General features: G+C 53.0%; 1 protein-coding gene across 7 annotated transcripts in view; it reads left to right on the forward strand.

Moving 5' to 3' along the window:
* Positions 1–18,845, forward strand: part of HIVEP3 (HIVEP zinc finger 3) — a 258,580-nt gene that overhangs the window by 198,528 nt on the left and 41,207 nt on the right. For all 7 annotated transcript variants that reach the window (XM_033080618.2, XM_033080616.2, XM_033080617.2 and 4 more), the window contains 2 exons: positions 581–6,258; positions 10,435–10,580. In XM_033080618.2, coding sequence (XP_032936509.1) covers positions 1,144–6,258; positions 10,435–10,580 — 5,261 coding nt within the window. In that variant the 5' untranslated portion in view covers positions 581–1,143. The remainder of the gene's footprint in view (positions 1–580; positions 6,259–10,434; positions 10,581–18,845) is intronic.

Below are 18,845 nucleotides of genomic sequence, written 5' to 3' on the forward strand. Positions count from 1 at the left end.
GTCCCACAGAAATTGGATTTGCACCTTTGTTTGGTGACAAAAGGCAGGAAATTAAAGAGGCAATATTTCAATAAAAGCTCCTCTTTACCTGACTGTGCTGTAGGTGACACTGAGGATTAGCACAGCTCAAGAGCAGCTCCTTTCCAGAGAAGGTGCCTTGTTATTGTCAGGGATGGAAGAGGCGTGAGCAGAGCTTTGGAGTCAGTCTGTTTGGAAGGGAAATACAATTATAAAAACTTCAAATCCCTAAATGTTTGTAGGAGATTAGGAGGAACTCGAGTTTGAAAGCATTTTAATGCATTTTTCCAAACTGTCTCTGTTTCAAGTTCCTGTCTTTGGTTGCTGCCTCAGAGCCAGGTTTTGAGGTTTGCCTGAGTGCAATTTATGTTTAGGTTGCCATTAAAAGTAATGTCTTGTGAATGGCAGACATTCAATGACTTGTTCTGAATTATTTGTGTACAAAATATTTACTGTTAACCCCCCCAGAATGAGCACCGGTTAATTACTTACACACAAAAGCTAAAGATTTTTTATTTTCTTTTTTTTTGTCTGTTTGTTTTTCTTTTGGATGTAATTACAGAAATGTGGGAAATACTTTTCCAAAGCTTTTGAACTCCAAAGTGGAACAGAAGGAAGACACAGGGGGACATCCACCGTTCAGTGTTATTTTCCTTGCACAGAAGAGAGAAAGAAAAAAAAAAAAAAAGGATCTTTCTGAGATGAGCACTAAAGTCTCAAGTTTTCAAAGGTTTGCATAACAAACAAGAGACACATTGTGGGTTGCATCTTGACTTTGAAGGCTTGCCACTGTCAACTGAAATAAAATGGCAAGGTTTAAAGCCTTAACCAAGTTCACAAGGAAAATATTTGGACTGAAAGTTTTGGAAAGTTTTCTCTCTTTGAAGTAGTTTGTCATGTGTTACCAATGTGAACTTTATTGACCTTGAAACGTTTTTTTTTTTTGAATCAAATAGCAACTAGTGACACTTTAGTAAAATCTTAAATCAACAACCCTCTCCTGGCGGCTCCAGCTTCGTAGCAAATGCAGGCAAAACAGGGAATCTACAGAGGAGACCTTTATTATTCATAAATGAAGCCTGCCAAAACCTTCCCGAAATAGCATTCAAAGACCCTTTTAAGGTCATGGATCCTGAACAAAGCCAGAAGAGCACAAAAAAGGCTGAGGAAAGTCCAAGAAAGAGGCTTCCCAAAGGAGAGGCTTTCCAAGGCAGTATTTCATCCCCAACTACGTACCAGGGCAGCTCTGCTCCTTCCCCAGGAACCCCTCTCCGAGACATCATCTCGCAGCAGCACTTTTCCGGCTCTTTGCCCGTTCCACGAGAGGAGCCTCAGGAGAAGCCCGGCCACCAGAAACAACCCAAGCCCTCCTCCTTTGACCACCCCGCCCACGTCCCGCAGCTTCAGCAGCACGCACTGGCACCAGCATTCATGTCCCCGGGGAAGCCGGAGCATGTCCTGGAAGGTCCCACATGGCAGCTAGTTGATCCAGTCAGGCCAGGGCCCTCTGGCTCCTTCCCGTCCCCCGGGCTGCACGCCCACCACGGCCAGCTGCTCCCGTCCCACTCGCCCATCATTCCCGCCGAGGACATGCCGGCCGTGCAGAAGGTCTTCATCCCCCGCCCCGCCCAGGTGTCCCTGAAGCAAGCTGAGGAGGTGCACAAGAAGGAGAAGAAGCCCCAGAAGCCGGGCAAGTACATCTGCCAGTACTGCAGCAGGCCCTGCGCGAAGCCCAGCGTGCTCCAGAAACATATCAGGTCCCACACGGGGGAGAGGCCCTACCCTTGCATTCCATGCGGCTTCTCCTTCAAGACCAAGAGCAATTTGTACAAACACAGGAAGTCTCACGCTCACCGGATAAAAGCTGGGCTGGCCTCAGGGATCGGAGCAGAGATGTACCCATCGAGCCTGGAGATGGAGCGGATCGGAGGGGAGGACTTCGAGGAGCCGACAGAAGGGGAAAGCACGGACTCGGAGGAGGAGACGGCAGCGATGTCGGGCCATGCTGTGGAGCTGCCGCCCAGGCAGAAGCACACCCTGCTCTCCAGCAGCCTGCTGAGCACGGGGAGCCAAGGCTCCAGCCACGACCGCTGCTCGTTGTCCCATTCCAGCATGTCCCAGTCCCTCGAGGACAGCTCCCAGTTCGTGGAGCCGTCGTCGGAGCACGCCCTGAGCCATAAGTCCGAGGACACCCACACCATCAAGCAGAAGCTGGCGCTGCGCCTGAGCGAGCGCAAGAAGGTGATCGACGAGCAGGCCTTCCTGAGCCCCGGCAGCAAAGGCAGCACCGAGTCCGGGTACTTCTCCAGATCCGAGAGCGCGGAGCAGCAGATCAGTCCTCCCAACACCAACGCCAAATCTTACGCCGAGATCATCTTCGGGAAGTGTGGGAGGATTGGGCAAAGGACGGCGGCGCTGGCTGCAAACACAACCCAGGGGTTCCCACACCTGTCTGGCGATGAGAAGCCCAGCATGGTCCCCTTGTCTGTGCCTAGAACACAGGTGATCGAACACATCACTAAGCTAATTACCATTAACGAAGCTGTTGTGGATACCAGTGAAATCGACAGTGTGAAGCCCAGAAGAAGCTCTCTGTCAAGGCGTAGCAGCATTGAATCCCCCAAGTCTGGTGCGTACAGAGAACCGTTCCAGTTCGATATCAAGTCTGGTTCCAGCAGCCAGCTGGATGCAGCAAAAGCGTTGGCGTCCCACAGTGAAAAAATGAAGCCCGAACAATCATTATTGTCACTTCAGCAATCCCACAGTGCCACAGAGACAGTGCCTCTCCTAAGAAGCCACTCAATGCCTTCTGCTGCATGCACTATAAGCTCCCCACACACCTTTAGAGGTAGCTACTCATTCGATGATCACATCATGGAGCCGGAAGTCTTAAGCCGCAGCCAAGCGTTTTCCTCCCACCCTCGAATGCTAAAACGCCAACCAGCTATTGAGCTACCCCTGGGAGTGGAATACGTCTCAGAGGAGGTCGGCTCTGCCAGCAAAGAAACTGTTCCCAAACCTCCTGAGGAGCCTGAAACCAAGGAAAGCGATCTTACCAAAAAGTCCCGCAAGGGCCCGAAGGCAAAAGGGTTCATGTACGAGTGTAACGTGTGCGGCGCTCGCTATAAGAAAAGGGACAACTACGAGGCCCACAAGAAGTACTACTGCTCAGAACTGCAGCTCTCCAAGCCCCGCTCTGCCACGTCCCACACCTCGGCAGAGCCGGAGAAGAGCGCGGCGGATCCCGAAGTGTGGCCCCAGATGATGCATTACAAGCTGGGCAGCACCTTGGAGCTCACCCCGCTGCGGAAGAGGCGGAAGGAGAAGAGCCTTGGGGATGATGAGGAACCTCCAGCTTTCGAACTGTCTGACACCCCCTCCTCCAGCACTGGCCCGGGCACTCAGTTTGCAAATCCAGCCTCATCTGATGTGGCTCTAAACCTGACCCGTGAATCCATGAAGTCACCAGCAGACTCGGGAAAATCCACACCTTCCGAGGCCAGTGCCAGCTTCCATTCCAGGAATACCAAATCGGCTTCGAGTGCTGAGGGCAAGGAGAGGAGAACAACCTCCAAGGAGATCTCTGTCATCCAGCACACGAGCTCCTTTGAGAAGTCAGACTCCATCGAGCAGCCCAGCAGCTTGGAAGAGGACAAGCCCCTGTCCCAGTTCCCATCTCCGCCCACACCCCAGCACAGCCGCCCCCCTCACTCCCTGCAGCCCAGGCTGGTCCGCCAGCCCAACATCCAGGTCCCTGAGATTCTGGTCACGGAAGAGCCGGACAGACCAGAAACAGAGCCAGAACCTCCTCCGAAGGAGCCAGAGAAAACTGAGGAATTCCAGTGGCCGCAGAGGAGCCAGACTCTTTCCCAGCTCCCTGCGGAGAAACTCCCTCCCAAGAAGAAGCGGCTCCGGCTGGCAGAAATGGCCCAGTCCTCTGGTGAGTCCAGCTTTGAGTCCGTCTCTCTCACCCGGAGCCCCAGCCAGGAGAGCAGCCTATCCCACGGCTCCAGCCACTCCATCTCCTTTGATCGGGATGACCACACCAAGCCAGAGTCAAGTAGCCAGCCCTCCGAATCCCACCCAAAGCCTCCTGGTGTTGGCTCCCACATGCTGATGGTCCCCAGCCACCATCACCATTCCAGGGAAATGCGGAGATCCGCTTCCGAGCAGACGCCCAACGTGTCCCACCCTTCCCAGATGTCAGAGACTCGCAGCAAATCCTTTGACTATGGGAGCTTGTCATCCACTCCTGCCTCCACCCCCGGCCCCTCCACCTCCTCGGCCCCCCAGGAGAGGAGGAAATGCTTCCTGGTGCGGCAGGCATCCCTCACCAGGCACCCTGAGCATGAGCCAGACCCGGCCCCTCCGGGCTGGCTGGACACGGAGGATCCAGCTCCTTCTTCAAGTAAATCTCCTGCCACGAGTTTGCCCCATCAGCCGACCTCGTCCTCCCCTTTGCCCTCTCACGGCACCTACCTGAGTGACAAGAGCCAGCCAAAGGACAGCCCCGAGCCATCCTACAGCCCGCCATACACAGAGGCTCTGCAGGTGTTCCACCACCCGGTGCCACAACTGACGCTGCATGAGAAGCACTTCATGGCCCCCCAGGTTTCCATATTCCCCTACCAGCACCTCCTGCCCCAGCCGGGGCAGTCTGCAGAGCTCTTCGCTGCACACACCATGTCTGACATCCTCTCTGCCCAGTTCTCCATGCCTCAGATTCCCCCCTCCATATTCCAGACCCCGCCGCTGCCCCTCCCGCAAACGCTCATCCACCCGGGCCCGCTGCACATCGCTCCTCCCTTGATGTCTCACCCCGCCGAGGTGTCCTTCAGGCACCCTTCCTTCCTGCCTGTGCACTACCCTGGCTCCTCCCCAATCCCCTCAGCCTTTTTCCTGCCTCTCCAGTCTCAGTTTGCCCTCCACTTGCCAGGTGATGCTGGTGGACACTTGCCACAGATCAAATCCAGTTTGTTCTCGGCAGCAGGAAGCTCCAGCCTGTCCCCGTGCACGGATTATGACTCGGACAGCAGGTTGCACCCTCTGACCTGCGCAGCGAGTCCCGCGCTGTCTGTCACCGTGACGCAGCTCGTTGTCCCCACCCGGACAGAGCCCATGGTGTCCCTGGTTGTCCCCGTTCGCATCCAGACCAACATGCCCTCCTACGGCAGCGCCATGTACACCACGCTCTCCCAGATCCTGGTCACGCAGTCCCAGTGCAGCTCCTCCACCATCGTCCTCCCCAAATTCGATGACCGCCAGCCCAAGGGCGCCCTGGTGTGCAGTGCTGATGTCCACGGGCTGGGTTTTGACCTGGCCCAGATGATCACAGAGGAGCAGAGAAGCCTTTTCCAGAGCCCCTACCTGAGAGTGCCCCTGCCCTTACCAGAAAGAAAGGGCTACATGCCCCTGACCTGCCCCTCAGACAGCGTCCTCGGTCTGGAAGGGGGCCCCTCCACAGTTGGGGGGAGCAAAAGGATGCTGTCCCCAGCCGGCAGTTTGGAGCTGACAATGGAGACCCAGCAGCAGAAGAGAGTGAAGGAGGAGGAAGTGTCTGAAACAGAAGAGAAGCTGGAGGTGGTGAAGCCACCCAGTACAATAGAGGAAGGGAAAAAGCAGGATAAATCTCACTTCCTCGCAGAAAGCCAAGACAGGGTCGAGGTTGGGACACCACCCAGCGTGTCCGTGGAGCAGTCGGAGCCAAAGGAAACCCCGAGCAGTTCCCAGCAGGCAGTGTCCCGGTCGGGTTCCCCGAGCTTTGAGGCGCTGCAGGAGTACGAGCAGCCAGCTGGCAAACAGTTCCTCAGCCAGGAGCCTCTGCAGCCCGTGAAGAAGGAAGACTCCAAAGAACTGGTGGAGCAGCCTCCACCAACCCCTGCCAGCAGTGCCCCCGTGCCCGAGGGCGCCGCCAGCGCGGGGAAGGCTCGGGAAGGCACAGACTCCAAGAAGGTCCTGCAGTTCCCCAGTCTCCACACAACCACTAATGTCAGTTGGTGCTATTTAAACTACATAAAGCCAAATCACACCCAGCAAGCGGATGGGCGCTCCTCGGTGTATGCCAGCTGGTGCATCAGCCTCTACAACCCCAACCTGCCCGGGGTGTCCACCAAGGCAGCCCTGGCCCTGCTGAGGTCCAAGCAGAAGGTGAGCAAGGAGACCTACACCATGGCCACCGCTCCGCGGCCTGAGGCGGGCAGGCTGGTCCCGGCCAGCTCCAGGAAGCCCAAAATGACCGAGGTAATGCAATCCTATCTCTTTCTCCTGATCCATTTGGATGCGTGGGTAGAGGGGGCTGAGGGCCGGGGCGTGGCTGTGCTCAGGTTGGTTGGGGTTTACTCGTCCCGCTGGCGCTCTGGGAAGCGCCTGTTCTCAGTGAAGCTCTTAGAGTGAAGAGCCCCAACCCCACTGAAACCCCAACCCAGGAGGCAGGAGAGCCTGCTCCAAGGCCAGGTTTCTGTTCTCCAGTTCCTACTTGCCTTGTAACCCCAAAAGTAGGAATCACCACCACCCCACGAACCACCACCGCTCCAGCACAAAGGATTAGACTTCATTTGCATTTGTCTTGATATTTCAAACAGCTTTACAACTTTTTTTTTTTTTTTTTTTTTTTTTTTGTTTAAACGCTGTTATAATTCCCTACATTTTGCATGTTAGAAATGAAAAAAAGGATTATCGTGGGGAAATGGGATTCTGTCTGGTTGTGCATCTGCTCATCTCACATTAATGAACATGGAGAGGCATGCTTAAAAGTATTTAAAAATATTAAAGGGAGATTTGCAAGTGTATTTAGGCCCCTGAAGAAGCACAAAGGCAGGCAGTGACATTTATAAAAGTGCCTCAGAGGGTCAGACACGTTTTGTTAAACACCCCTGTGGTTTGATCCGCTTGGTCCATAGCTGTCCACCTGCTTTTCCAGGTATTTAAGGATATTTTATGCCTGGTTTTAGAGTCGAGACTTCACAGTGGCTTCCCAGGGGCAGAGCTCCCCCAAGGCATTGCCCACACGGACACAGAAGTCTTTAAGACCCTCCTGTGAGCTGCCTAATTTTATGTATCTCATTTTAAAGCCAGACTTTACCCCTCCTGCTTAATGCTGAACCAAACAGATCCCTTTAATCCAGATCATGTTCATGTAGATTAGCAAACAGAATCGCTCTAAAGATTTTGCAATTTGATATTCATCTCAAGTCAATTTATATTGATGGATTATTCATTTTATTTCTGTGTCATGAAATGAATTCTGAATATTAAATTTATCATAATCGCTGCTGCAGCTGCTGCTTATAAATATGTCTTAAAATACACAGTAGAGTCGCTTTGATTCAATAAATCTTTATTTCTATTCAGCATTTCCATCACTCTCTTGCAGAAATCCAAGAGACAGATTTCTAGGGACACGGGGGCAGATAATTACCTGAGCAGTGCAATAACCACGCTGAGATTTATGCACTATTTTTCCAAGGGTTTTATCTGAGTGGTGCTGTAGCATCCTCGATTTCAATCCCTGAAGGAAGTGCCTGTGCTGCTCGGAGCTCTGCTCTTTGCCATGGTGCTAAAACCCACACCCAGCGTGTGTCCAGAGGTACGAGACCCTCCCGCCCAAAGGGAAAGGTTCAACAGCAATGGTTCAGCCCTCACTCATCCAAATCCACATTTCACTGCATGCATTTCCCCCAAAGCCCCTCTCAAAGCCCTCCAAGCTGTCTGGTGGTGCAGGTTCAGGTTCCCGTGGCGCAGTTTGCCAAAGGAAGAGTTTGCCCTGCCCAGTTCACCTGGGAAACGGTGGATCCTAAACCCAGCCCTCCTCCCCACGCGGCTGGCAGAACCCCTGAGAGCTGCAGTGGAGACAAATTCAATTCTTGCCAAGCACAGAACTAATTTGTGATCAGTGGGAGTGAAATCCCCCGTGCAGTGTTTAAAACACGGGTGGGGAGGCAGCAGCTGCCAGGACAGTAGCAGTGCAGCAGCATCACTCCAGGGTTGGGAGCCCAACCCTCAGCTCTACTCTGGCTCCTTCCCTTCAGTTTTCCCTTCTTTATGTAACTCCAGATTGTCAGTCGACCTCCCAGGAAATGTAAAAAAGCTCTGGTATTTTGTACAGTTATGCATGCAGCAAGCAGTAGTTCTGTATGTGCTGTCTCCGTCCTTGGCTTGGGGTTTAAATTTCCAGTGGGATTTGAGCAGATAATTCTGGAATTCTGGAGTGGCTGCGGGCTCCAGCATGCATGTAGGGATGGCTGGTGACACTGTACTGGGGCTTGCACACTCTGTAAATTCAAACAAGATTGTAAAAGGGGATAGTAGTGACTGTATGACTTTGGCTCTCTGGTGCCTTTCATCTGTCAATGTTTTTGTGCTTTCGAAAGTTGCAATAAATAAACCTCGTGCTACATCTAGCAAGTCAATTGTTTTGTATTCCTCAGTAAACCTGGCAAGGTTGTCCCTAGCAGTGTTCTGAGCCCATAGCTCCTATCAGGAGGTGAAGTCACAACCTTAAAATTTTAATTTTTGAGGGTTCTGCCACTGATTTCCTCACTGTCATCTCCATGCCCAGAGCCACCAGCTCAAGACCATTCCTGCTGTTAAATGGATGAAATGGTTCCTGGCCCTGTTCTGCCCTTTTGTCGTGAAATTCCTGGCACTTTTAGGGACTTAGGACTGCACAGGGACCATTCCCAGGAGGCTCCTAGGATGGGTGTGTGGATGGTGTGGGCATGGGGCTGATCTGGCCCCAAGGACAGAGAGCAGCCCTGGGTGCATTTAATGCTCTGAGCTGAGCTCCTGAAATTCCTGTGCAAATCTGAAATGCTCGACCCCAGCTCTGCAAAGCAACTTTTGAGTGAGTCCCTCCCTCCTCCTGCTGAGCACCTCGTGGCAGTTCCAGCAGCTGCCTGGGTTATCTCCCGCTGCATTCTGTAGGTCTCTGCTGGAGCTGCTCACTCTGTGGCTTCCCCCAAAACCAGGGGAGACAAAGAGGCTCCACCGGGGTGATTCATCCCCTACAGACCAGGCTGAGGTGGGGCAGGTGAATCACCTGGGGAGCTGCCACTCCTGCCAGCCAGAGCCAAGGGTGACCAGCTCTGCTTCGGGCTTCAGGGGCTGCCTTTGGGCCAAAACCCCTCTGAAAACTGCCCTCAGATACCTGCAGCCTGTTTCCATAAATCACAGATAATGGACAGATAAAATACAGAGGGGATAGATCCAGGATCCTCATCCAGGACATGGATCCAGTTCAATGTCAGAGATACTGTGTGAGAAGTGACCTGGGGGAAAGGCATCTGCTTTCCTTTCTCTGGAGACCTGGGGTCTGTCCTGTCAGGCTGTAGAGGGGAAATATCCCAACATTTCATTCCAGCTTGGAGAGATCTCCCTGGGTTTGCCCTGTTAGGTTGTAGAGGGGAAATATCCCAATATTTAATTCCAACTTGGAGAGTTCTCCCTAGCTCTGTCCTGTTAGGATTTAGGGGGCAATATCCCAACATTTCATTCCAGGTTGGAAAGTTCTCCCTAGCTCTGTCCTGTTAGGATTTAGGGGGCAATATCCCAACATTTCATTCCAGGTTGGAAAGTCCTCCCTGGATTTGTCCTGTTAGGATTTAGAACATCCCAACATTTCATTCCAGGTGTGGGGAGCTCTCCCTCATCCCACCCAGACCCACAGAGGCAGCTTTGATGTTTAGATCCATCCTAAACAACGCTCATTGTGTAGGTGACGTGTCAGGGCATGACTTAAACCTTGGGCTAGACAAGGTTTAGACACAAAACCCCCTCAACAAGTGGCAATTTAACAGTGAAAAAGCAGATTTGACCCTGGGAACGTGTGGGGAGGTTGAGGATTCTTTTCTCCCGTGGGTTATGTGGCATTCTCTGCGCTGTGCCCTTGGCAGCGGGGTTGCAGTGGCAGGAAATCACCTGGGAGCGCTGCCTGGCGAGTGATTTATGTCAGGCTGAGATCCAGATCTGTGTGAGCGTGTGTGAATGTGGGGGAAACCCTGAGGGACAGAATTCAGTGTGCGAATTCTGCAGATGCCTCCTGTCCTGACCTTTCAGCTGTGTATTTCAGAGAGAGGATTGTCCAGGGACAGGGATTTGGGAACAGAGACCCCACACGCTCAGAGTCACCCCAGCCACCACGCTTCCCTCCATCCTTCATCTGTCCAGTTGGCAAGAGCTGAATAACCTGGAGGGAGCAATTAAAAACTGGTCAGGGGTCACAGTGAATGGAACACAACCCTCAGGGCCCCAAATGCAGCAGCAGGGCCCCGTTTGTCAGGAGAGTGCCCCAGTTCCAGCCCTCGGTGTCAGGAGCAGCGCTGGGGACGCTGCTGGCTCTGCTGGGGCTGTTTGCTCTGTGTCTGCCTGCCTGTGATTCTGTCTGTAATCATGGATTGTTTTGCTCTTTTGGGGAGATAGGTTCATTTGCCTTCGCTCCTTTCTAATGAAGGTCGAAAAGATATAACTAGAGCTGAGAAGGAAGAGGAGAAAAGGGGAAAATCAGAAGAAGAGGCTCTTGTGACCAAGCGAGGGGAGCCGGTGAGGATCAAAATCTTTGAAGGAGGGTGAGTGTCTCGTTTTATTTCTCTTCTTGTGTCTCACACTTGTGTAGAGTTGTTACAATGATGGCAAGGTGCCACTGGAGGTGAGCAGATGGAGCTGGATTTCAGTTTATTTTTCACAGCCACTGTAAAAACTTGGCCCTCCAGATCTGAGTGCATTAATTTCCTATTTCTGAGCTGTCTTTAAGTCAGCAGTACCTGGATCTGTGTTCTGAGTGGGTGGTTGAGTGAAGAGCACAAATCCATCTCGCAGCTGTCTCTGGAGTGACAGAGGGGCACTCTGCATCTCCTCAATCCTTCCAGAGCATTCTCCTGAAAATGCTGTTCCTGGTGGTTGTTCCCATTCTGAGGAGGATCTGGGCAGGTCTTTCCTGGTGCCTGGGTTTGGGTGGGGAACAAAAGAAGCATTTTGTTCATGTGATTCCCATCCCACCCAACCAAAATAGCTCAAACCTGAATGGATGCAAGGCCTTAATTTGATGTGTATCTTAAACCTTGGCTCCAGGTAATTCAGAGGGCGCCTCAGGAATTCAGCACTGCTCTGATATTGCTGTTTATTTCTTAAAATTTTTAAAAAATAGCTCATAAGCACTGTGTCTGTGGGTTGCAATTAAAGATCATCCTTCCTGGGTGTTGCAGAGGAGGCCAAATTGGTGCAAGCAATTTCCAGCAGGATTTATCAGTTCTGCCCTTGCTGTTGGGTGGTCTTGGTTTCTGTGTGTTAGAAAAAGGCTTTCATTAGGCTGTGCTTGTGGTTTTTCTGCTGTTACCAGATGAAATTTGCTTTTATTTTAAAATACCTCATTAGCAGATGGTCAAACTAGCAAAGCAGGAGGGAGAATCAGTGCTTTGGGACAGGAAAGCTGCGTGTTGGTCAGAAGTCAGCCCTGCCCTAGCTGTGGGCCCTGTGTGCCTGGCTCAGGTTTGGGCAGGGGTGGGGGATGCAAAGAGCTGTGCTTGTGGCCATGGCTCAGGGAGCAGCACAATGAGAGATGTGATGGGCTCAGTAAATCTCTGTCACCCTCCTGCAGCAGATGGGACCCATGGGACCCACGGGGAGGGCTTTTATTCCCTTTGATCCCATGGGAACCTCGGCTCCCCTCACTGGGCTGTTCCTGTTCAGGAGGACTCTTGCATTCCTTCCTGGCCCTGATTAAAGCAGCTCAGCATTCACATGACTGAAAATGCCCCAGCCCCTCAGAGAGTAGCTCAGGGGGTGTTCTGGGGGAGCTGGGGATCCTCAGCTGCATCCCCTCGTGCTGTGCTCACCCAGGGCTGGCTCTGTCCCCGAGCCCAGCACAGCCCAGCACAGCCCAGCACAGTGCTGCTGTCAGGGACTGTCAGGGGAATGTCCCCTGTTTGCTGCTGTTCTCAGGATGGGATCTGAGAGCAGAGGGCTGGGAACACTCAGCCCATGCCCTTCTGCATGACAGACACCAACCAGAGCATCTCCTGCAGGTGCTCTGTGCCATCCAGCACCGGGGGGGTGTCAGCCACCCTGAACCTGAGCTCACATTTAAACTCCCTGCAGCTCTGGCTGTGACACGATGCCAGGCGCTCCTGGGACACATCGGGAGGTCACAGCAAGGAATTCCCTGCCTGAATTCCATGTCTGAATTTCATGGCACTGCCCAGGGCCAGCAGGACGGGCTGTGCTGTGCGTGTTCCGCGTGTTCCGCGTGTTCCGCGTGTTCCGCATGTTCCGTGTGCTCCCTGTGCTCCGTGTGCTCCCTGTGCTCTGTGCCTCATTCCCACGGGGTTTCTGCTCTCAGGGGCTCAGCCCCAGCAGCCAGGACCTTTTCCTGCTGCTCTTTCCCACGTTTCTGCCAGGACCTTTGCCTGCTGCTCTTTCCCAGGTGTCTGCCAGGACTTTTTCCTGCAGATAAATCCACAGGGTGCCTGGTGCCTTCTGCAAGTTCCCAAATGGATCAGACTCCCTTTCCTGGCTTTTACACAAAGTGCAGCCATTTTCAAGACATTATTTCACTCTCTTATTGTACTTTTTTTTGGCTATAAAATTTCTTCCTTGACTCATTTCCCCCTTATTTCTTGGTTTCACACTGAATGCTGCTGTCCAGGTCCATCCTTCCAGTAGGATTCAAAGCTTTTGGATCCATCCCATGCTTTGTTGTCTCACCCAAAGAGTGAGATTATAAAGAAATTCACAAAACCTGTTCTTGCTGCAACTCTTTTATCTCCACCTTCCCCTCATTTTTTATTTCTTTGGAGCTCTTGCCTTTCTCTCTGCCATCTTCAACACTTTCCTTCTGTAGAGTCATCTGGCTTCCTCAATCCCATCACTTTTCCCCTCTGCCACACTCCTCAGAGCACTTCCAGGACCATCTCGGAGGTTTCTCCTGCTGCTCTCCAGCCTCCCAGCTGGAATTTTATTCCTTGGCTTTCAGGGAAGACAGAAAAGCCAAATTTCCTCTTTTCACCATTCCCACGTGTCAGGAAGGAGCTCATGAAAACCCCCAGAGCTCTGGGGCAGCCTGGGTTCCCTTGTCTCCCTTGGAGGTGTCTCCTGTGCAGCTCTGGGAGGGGATGGTTGCTTTTGTTTTCCCCCTGGGAAGGGGTTTGGATCCAGCATTTGCAGGTTCCTTGAGCCTGGAGGTTCGTGTGTGGGTTTGGGGTCAGTAGTGCTGGGCATGGGCTCAGTCCCTCCCTCCCCTCTCTGTGTGAAGGGTTTGTGCTGCAGCTCAGGACGTGGCCCTGGGGCTGCCAGGACCTGGCTGGGGATGTTTCCAGCTCCTGGGGAGTTCCAAGCCCTTCCAGCACGGCCTCCTGATGGGAAGAGGCTCTGCAGACCCCTGGCACAGTCTCTGGTTCCCTGGGAGCCTCGGGAGGGATGTGCATGGTCCTGCCCTGGCCTGGGGGTGGGATCCAAGGAGTTTTCTGTTCACAGAACAAATTTATCTTGGAGAGCAAGCCTTGGGGTCACTCCATGTGTAATTTCAGCCACAGCTTTTTATTTGAAATGGTGAATTCTGTCAGGCTGGATCAATCCCCATTCCCAGCAGATGGAGGGAGGGAGGTTGGAGTCATTTAACACCCCAAGGACGGGCTGGGGGCTGCAGGCTCCTCGGGTTGTGTTTGGCAGAGCCATTAAACAGCCAGGTCAATGCCTGAGCTCCTCAAGGAGCCACTCAGAATATCCACTGGGCTTGTCCTGAGGGATGCTCTGCTGGTCTGGAGCAGGGAAAATGATCTCTGAAGGTCAGGCTGGCCAGCAGGGCTGCAGGAGAAGTGCTGTGGTTCCTCAGTGTCACCTTCAGCACCCCCCTGGGTGCCCATTCTGCAGTCTGACATCATGAAACCAGAGACTGGTATTGACTGCAGGGGGCTGTGCTGCTCTCAGGGTCTGCTCAGGGACCTGCTCCCTGCTTGCTGCCATTCCCATGATGGAATTGAGAGAGATTGGAATTGGAATTGGAATTGAGGGGTGGGGACACTCAATCCATGTCCTTCTGCTTCACAGCCCAGCCCTCTGTGCTGGGGACAATTAGTTGGTTTATTTAATTACGTAGCTAATTACAACCAGTGGGAAAAACAGCACCAAGATATATAAAGCTAAAAACCTGAACTGACATCCCCAAACCAGTGGCATGTATAGCAAAAACTACATTTTCTCTTTGGAAAACTTCCTTTTATTCCTACTTTAGGGAAAAAAACAAACACTTATGGCTGTAATGTTATGACTGGAGGTAAAAATATCTGAGTATCTTGGCATTCCACAATTAAAAAACATCTTCCCTTCACACCATCCCACGATACAAATCCACACACCCACAAGAAAGATTTTTCACTTCTAGAGGGATGCTCAGAGTGGGGTTGTGCCCCAAAGGCTGCTCTGCTCTGCAGTTTGGAGGAATCCAAAACCTTCCCTCTTGGTCTTCACCAAAATGTGACAGAGGTGGAGTTGCTCCAGCCATGGAGCATAGATCCTGAACTGGGGTTCTGAACTGGGGTTCTGAACTGGGGTTCTGAACCCCCATCTCCCTCGAACCTGGGTGCAGTCCCTTCCTGAATGACTGGGGGGTGTCTGAGGTTGGACTTTGCCTTCCCTGGTGAGCCCCAGGGCTGAGGGCTGGAGCTGCCATGTGGCCCTTCCCCCTCTCCTTCTCCTTCCCCTTCCCTTTCCCCTTCCCCTTCCCTTTCCCCTTCCCCTTCCCTTTCCCCTTCCCCTTCCCCTTCCCCTTCCCCTTCCCCTTCCCCTTCCCCTTCCCCTTCCCCTTCCCCTTCCCCTTCCCCTTCCCCTTCCCCTTCCCCTTCCCCTCCCTTCCCGAATTTTGGGGTTTTAGGCACTCAGGCACCCCCCAGAGCCCTAAATCTGCCTCCCTGACCAGCAAAATAATTTCTTCTGGTCGAAGGAAAATGGAGAGAATGAGGCTGTTCTAGCAGATTTGAACATGGTTGCTAATTAGTGGATGAAGAAGGAGAAAATCCCAGCCTGGGGATGCCAAGAGCTGCTCTGAGCCTCCCTGCCCCACTGTGCCCCCAGCTCTTTGCTGTGGCTGGCTGGGAGCTGTGGTGGCTGCCCCAGGCTGGTGTCCCTCCCTGCCCTGGCCATCCCTGGGACTGCAGCTCCCGGGGCACTCACCTGCTGGAAATCCCCTGGCACACCCGGGCTGGGCTCTGCTCCCCGGGACAGAGCAGCAGGGACCCCAGCCCCTGCCAGGGGATTTCCTCAGCACTGAGAGGAGTTCTGAGAATTCTCACTGTTTGTTTTGGAAGGAGTCATTGTCCCAAAGGCAGGGTTTGAGACAGCAGGGAAGGAGGAACCCGGGGCACTTCCAGCTGCCCTGAGTGCCAGGGAGAGCCAAGGGTGACACTGCTTTATTTAATATAAAATGTGAAATCAGGGATTATCCAGGGCAGGAAGGGATCCTGGAGTCCAAGTGCTGGCCCTGCACAAAGGCCCCAAATTCACCTGCAAAGCTGGCAGTGAACTCTCTCAGAGCCCAGGGCAGCCTGAAATGGGAACTCACCTCTGTGGAGCAGGGCTGGGCTTCAACAGGAATCACAGGATCCCAGAATGGTTTGTTTGGAATGGAGCTTAAATCCCACCCAGTGCCACCCCAGGGACACCTCCCACTGTCCCAGGTGCTCCCAGCCCCAATGTCCAGCCTGGCCTTGGGCACTGCCAGGGATCCAGGGGCAGCCACAGCTGTTCTGGCAATTCCATGGCAGCCCCTGCCCACCCTGCCAGGGAACAATTCCTTGCCAAGATCCCATCCAGCCCTGCCCTGTGGCAGTGGGAGCCATTCCCTGGGTCCTGTCCCTCCCTGCCTTGTCCCCAGTCCCTCTGCAGCTCTCCTGGAGCCCCTTCAGGCCCTGCAAGGGGCTCTGAGCTCTGCCTGGAGCCTTCTCCTCTCCAGGGAGCACCCCCAGCTCTCCTAGCCTGGATATTTTGCTCCATTTCTAGATATAAGCAAACAATTCCTGTAATTTACATTTTTGAGTGAAAGGGGTTTTCCTGAGTCTGTTTGCTTTGCATGGCTGGGAGAAATCTGTGCTCAGACTTTTCCATGAGGGCTGGTGGTGCCAGACTGACCACTCAGCATCCACTGGGGCATCTCCTGGGGCTTTGGTTGCTGGATTTCCCCTGTCCTGAGAAGTGCTGAGCAGGCACTGCTACCCTCCTTTCGGCAGCCCTGTGGCTGCAGAGACCTCCTGGGAATCCCAGAATCACAGGATCACGAGTGGTTTGGGTTGGTAGGGACCCTAAAACCCATCTCATTCCATCCCCCGCCATGGGCAGGGCTGTCCCCATCAAATCCCATCCTGGGAGTGCCAAGCTCTCCCTGGAACATCAATTTAAAGCCTCAAGCATCAGCCTGTGCCCTGAAGTTTATGCTGCCTCTGTAAAGCACATTTTAATTTAAAAAGTGGGGTTTATGTGTGGAATTTTGGTTGTTTTGAGTCAGGACTTCACCAGCAGTGCAGGGGTGGGAGGTGGTTCTGAGCCCCCCAGGGACAGCCCTGCTGCCCATTAACCAAACTCCATAACCCACTGGTGATGGCATCCCTTCCCTTCCCTTCCCTTCCCTTCCCTTCCCTTCCCTTCCCTTCCCTTCCCTTCTCTTCTCTTCCCTTCCCTTCCCTTCCCTTCCCTTCCCTTCCCTTCCCTTCCCTTCCCTTCCCTTCCCTTCCCTTCCCTTCCCTTCCCTTCCCTTCCCTTCCCTTCCCTTCCCTTCCCTTCCCTTCCCTTCCCTTCCCTTCCCTTCCCTTCCCTTCCCTTCCCTTCCCTTCCCTTCCCTTCCCTTCCCTTCCCTTCCCTTCCCTTCCCTTCCCTTCCCTTCCCTTCCCGTCCCTTCCCTTCCCTTCCCTTCCCTTCCCTTCCCTTCCCTTCCCTTCCCTTCCCTTCCCCCCAAGGTCTCTTTGAGTATCATAAATTTACATTTTTTTAATAGCACAAGAAAAACACTTTTTCTGCTAAAAAACCTAATCCAAAGGAGAAAAGGCACAGCATGACAACGTAGAGATTTTTAAATTTTCCCAATACTGACAAGATAAAAGGGGGAATGGTTTAAGAGGCAGCTCAGCTGCTTGAAAGATGCATTCCTTAATAAGAGGAGAGAAAAACAGCAAGGAGAGAAAAATATTTGCAAAAGGAAAGGAGGCTTTTTGCTTTGGAAATCATTATGTTCTTACATTAAAACATACTTAAAAGCCAATGTGACAAAAGCTTCAATTCCATAGGAAGCAAATGCTGTTTTTTCTCCCCATAAGGCATCTTCATGAAAATTTAGATTTTTCTCGTTAATTTTGCGTTTAGTTAAAAAGAAAATGTTTTCCCTGGTAACTCAGGGAACAGTCAAAGAGAAAAATCAATTTTTTTTCCACTGGTTTGTCCAGGAAATCTCTTCTTTGGTGGGGAGCAGCAAGGTGGAGGGTGGGACCCAGCAGTTGGAAGAGGAGGAGAGGCAGAAATGTCAATGCAGAGTCAGAGCAGGAGCAGCAAATCAAAGGGGTCACTGCTGGGCCCTGAGCCTGGACACCTCAGCTGTGTTCCCATGGGATCCCAGCCTGGCTTTGGGGTGCAGGGGAATTTCAATCCCATCCCATTGATCCCATCCCATTGATCCCATCCCATTGATCCCATCCCATTGATCCCATCCCATTGATCCCATCCCATCCCATCCCATCCCATCCCATCCCATCCCATCCCATTGATCCCATCCCATCCCATTGATCCCATCCCATCCCATCCCATTGATCCCATCCCATCCCATCCCATCCCATCCCATCCCAGTGATCCCATCCCATCCCATCCCATCCCATCCCGTCCCATTGATCCCATCCCATCCCATCCCATCCCATCCCATCCCAGTGATCCCATCCCATCCCATCCCATCCCATCCCATCCCATTGATCCCATCCCATCCCATCCCATCCCAGTGATCCCATCCCATCCCATCCCATCCCATCCCATCCCATCCCATCCCATCCCATCCCAGGGTGCTCCCAGCCCATCCAGCCCGCTCTGCACTGAGGTTTTGTGCAGGAGCTGGCAGAGGGAAGCTGTGGGGTGGCTGTGGCACCAGCACTGCCCAGAGCTGCCCCTCGTGGGCCAGCAGCTCCTGGAGAGGGAATTTTCTGTAATACAGAAATAACCTCGGGTTACTCCTGGAGAAGAAATTTTCTCCAATACAGAAAAAACCTCGGGTTATTCACTTTCAAACAGGGTGAATTTCTGTCAGGAGCAGCTCTACTTGTGGAACCACAGCTGGAGCTTCAGGAATGACCCCAAATGTTACAGAGTCCCAGGCTGGTTTGGGCTGGGAGGAGCCCTAAAGATCATCTCCCCCAAAGCCTTGCCATGGGCAGGGAGCTCTGGGCTTGGAGCTTTGTGTTTTCAGGACAGGAACCTGTGAGTTGGTGCCTTTGGGAAAGGACCTGCAGGGTCTGTGCAGAGCAGCTCAGCCTCATCCACACCAACCTTCTGCTCTGGTGTCTGCTAGAGACAGGGGTGTGAAAACCCACTGAAACCCCCAACCCCATTAAATCCTGCATGTTGGAGTCTGTAAGCCCTTCCCAGCTCCATCCCAGCCCTTCCATGGATGAGAAAGGATTTTCCAGGCCTGGGCTGTCCCCGCTGGGGTGTGCAGGGTGTCCCCTGTGCTTTCTGTCACAGCAGCTGTGGTTGTGCCCAGCAGCTCCTGGCCAAGCTGCTCCCTGCAGTGCTGGAGGTGGGGCTGGGGCTCCTGACTCCCCAGGACTGCTGGACAAACCCTTCTCCTCTCCATCCTCCCGTTTCCTGCTGTG

This window comes from Catharus ustulatus, chromosome 26, assembly GCF_009819885.2.
Source record: "Catharus ustulatus isolate bCatUst1 chromosome 26, bCatUst1.pri.v2, whole genome shotgun sequence".
In the NCBI taxonomy this organism is placed as follows: domain Eukaryota; kingdom Metazoa; phylum Chordata; class Aves; order Passeriformes; family Turdidae; genus Catharus; species Catharus ustulatus.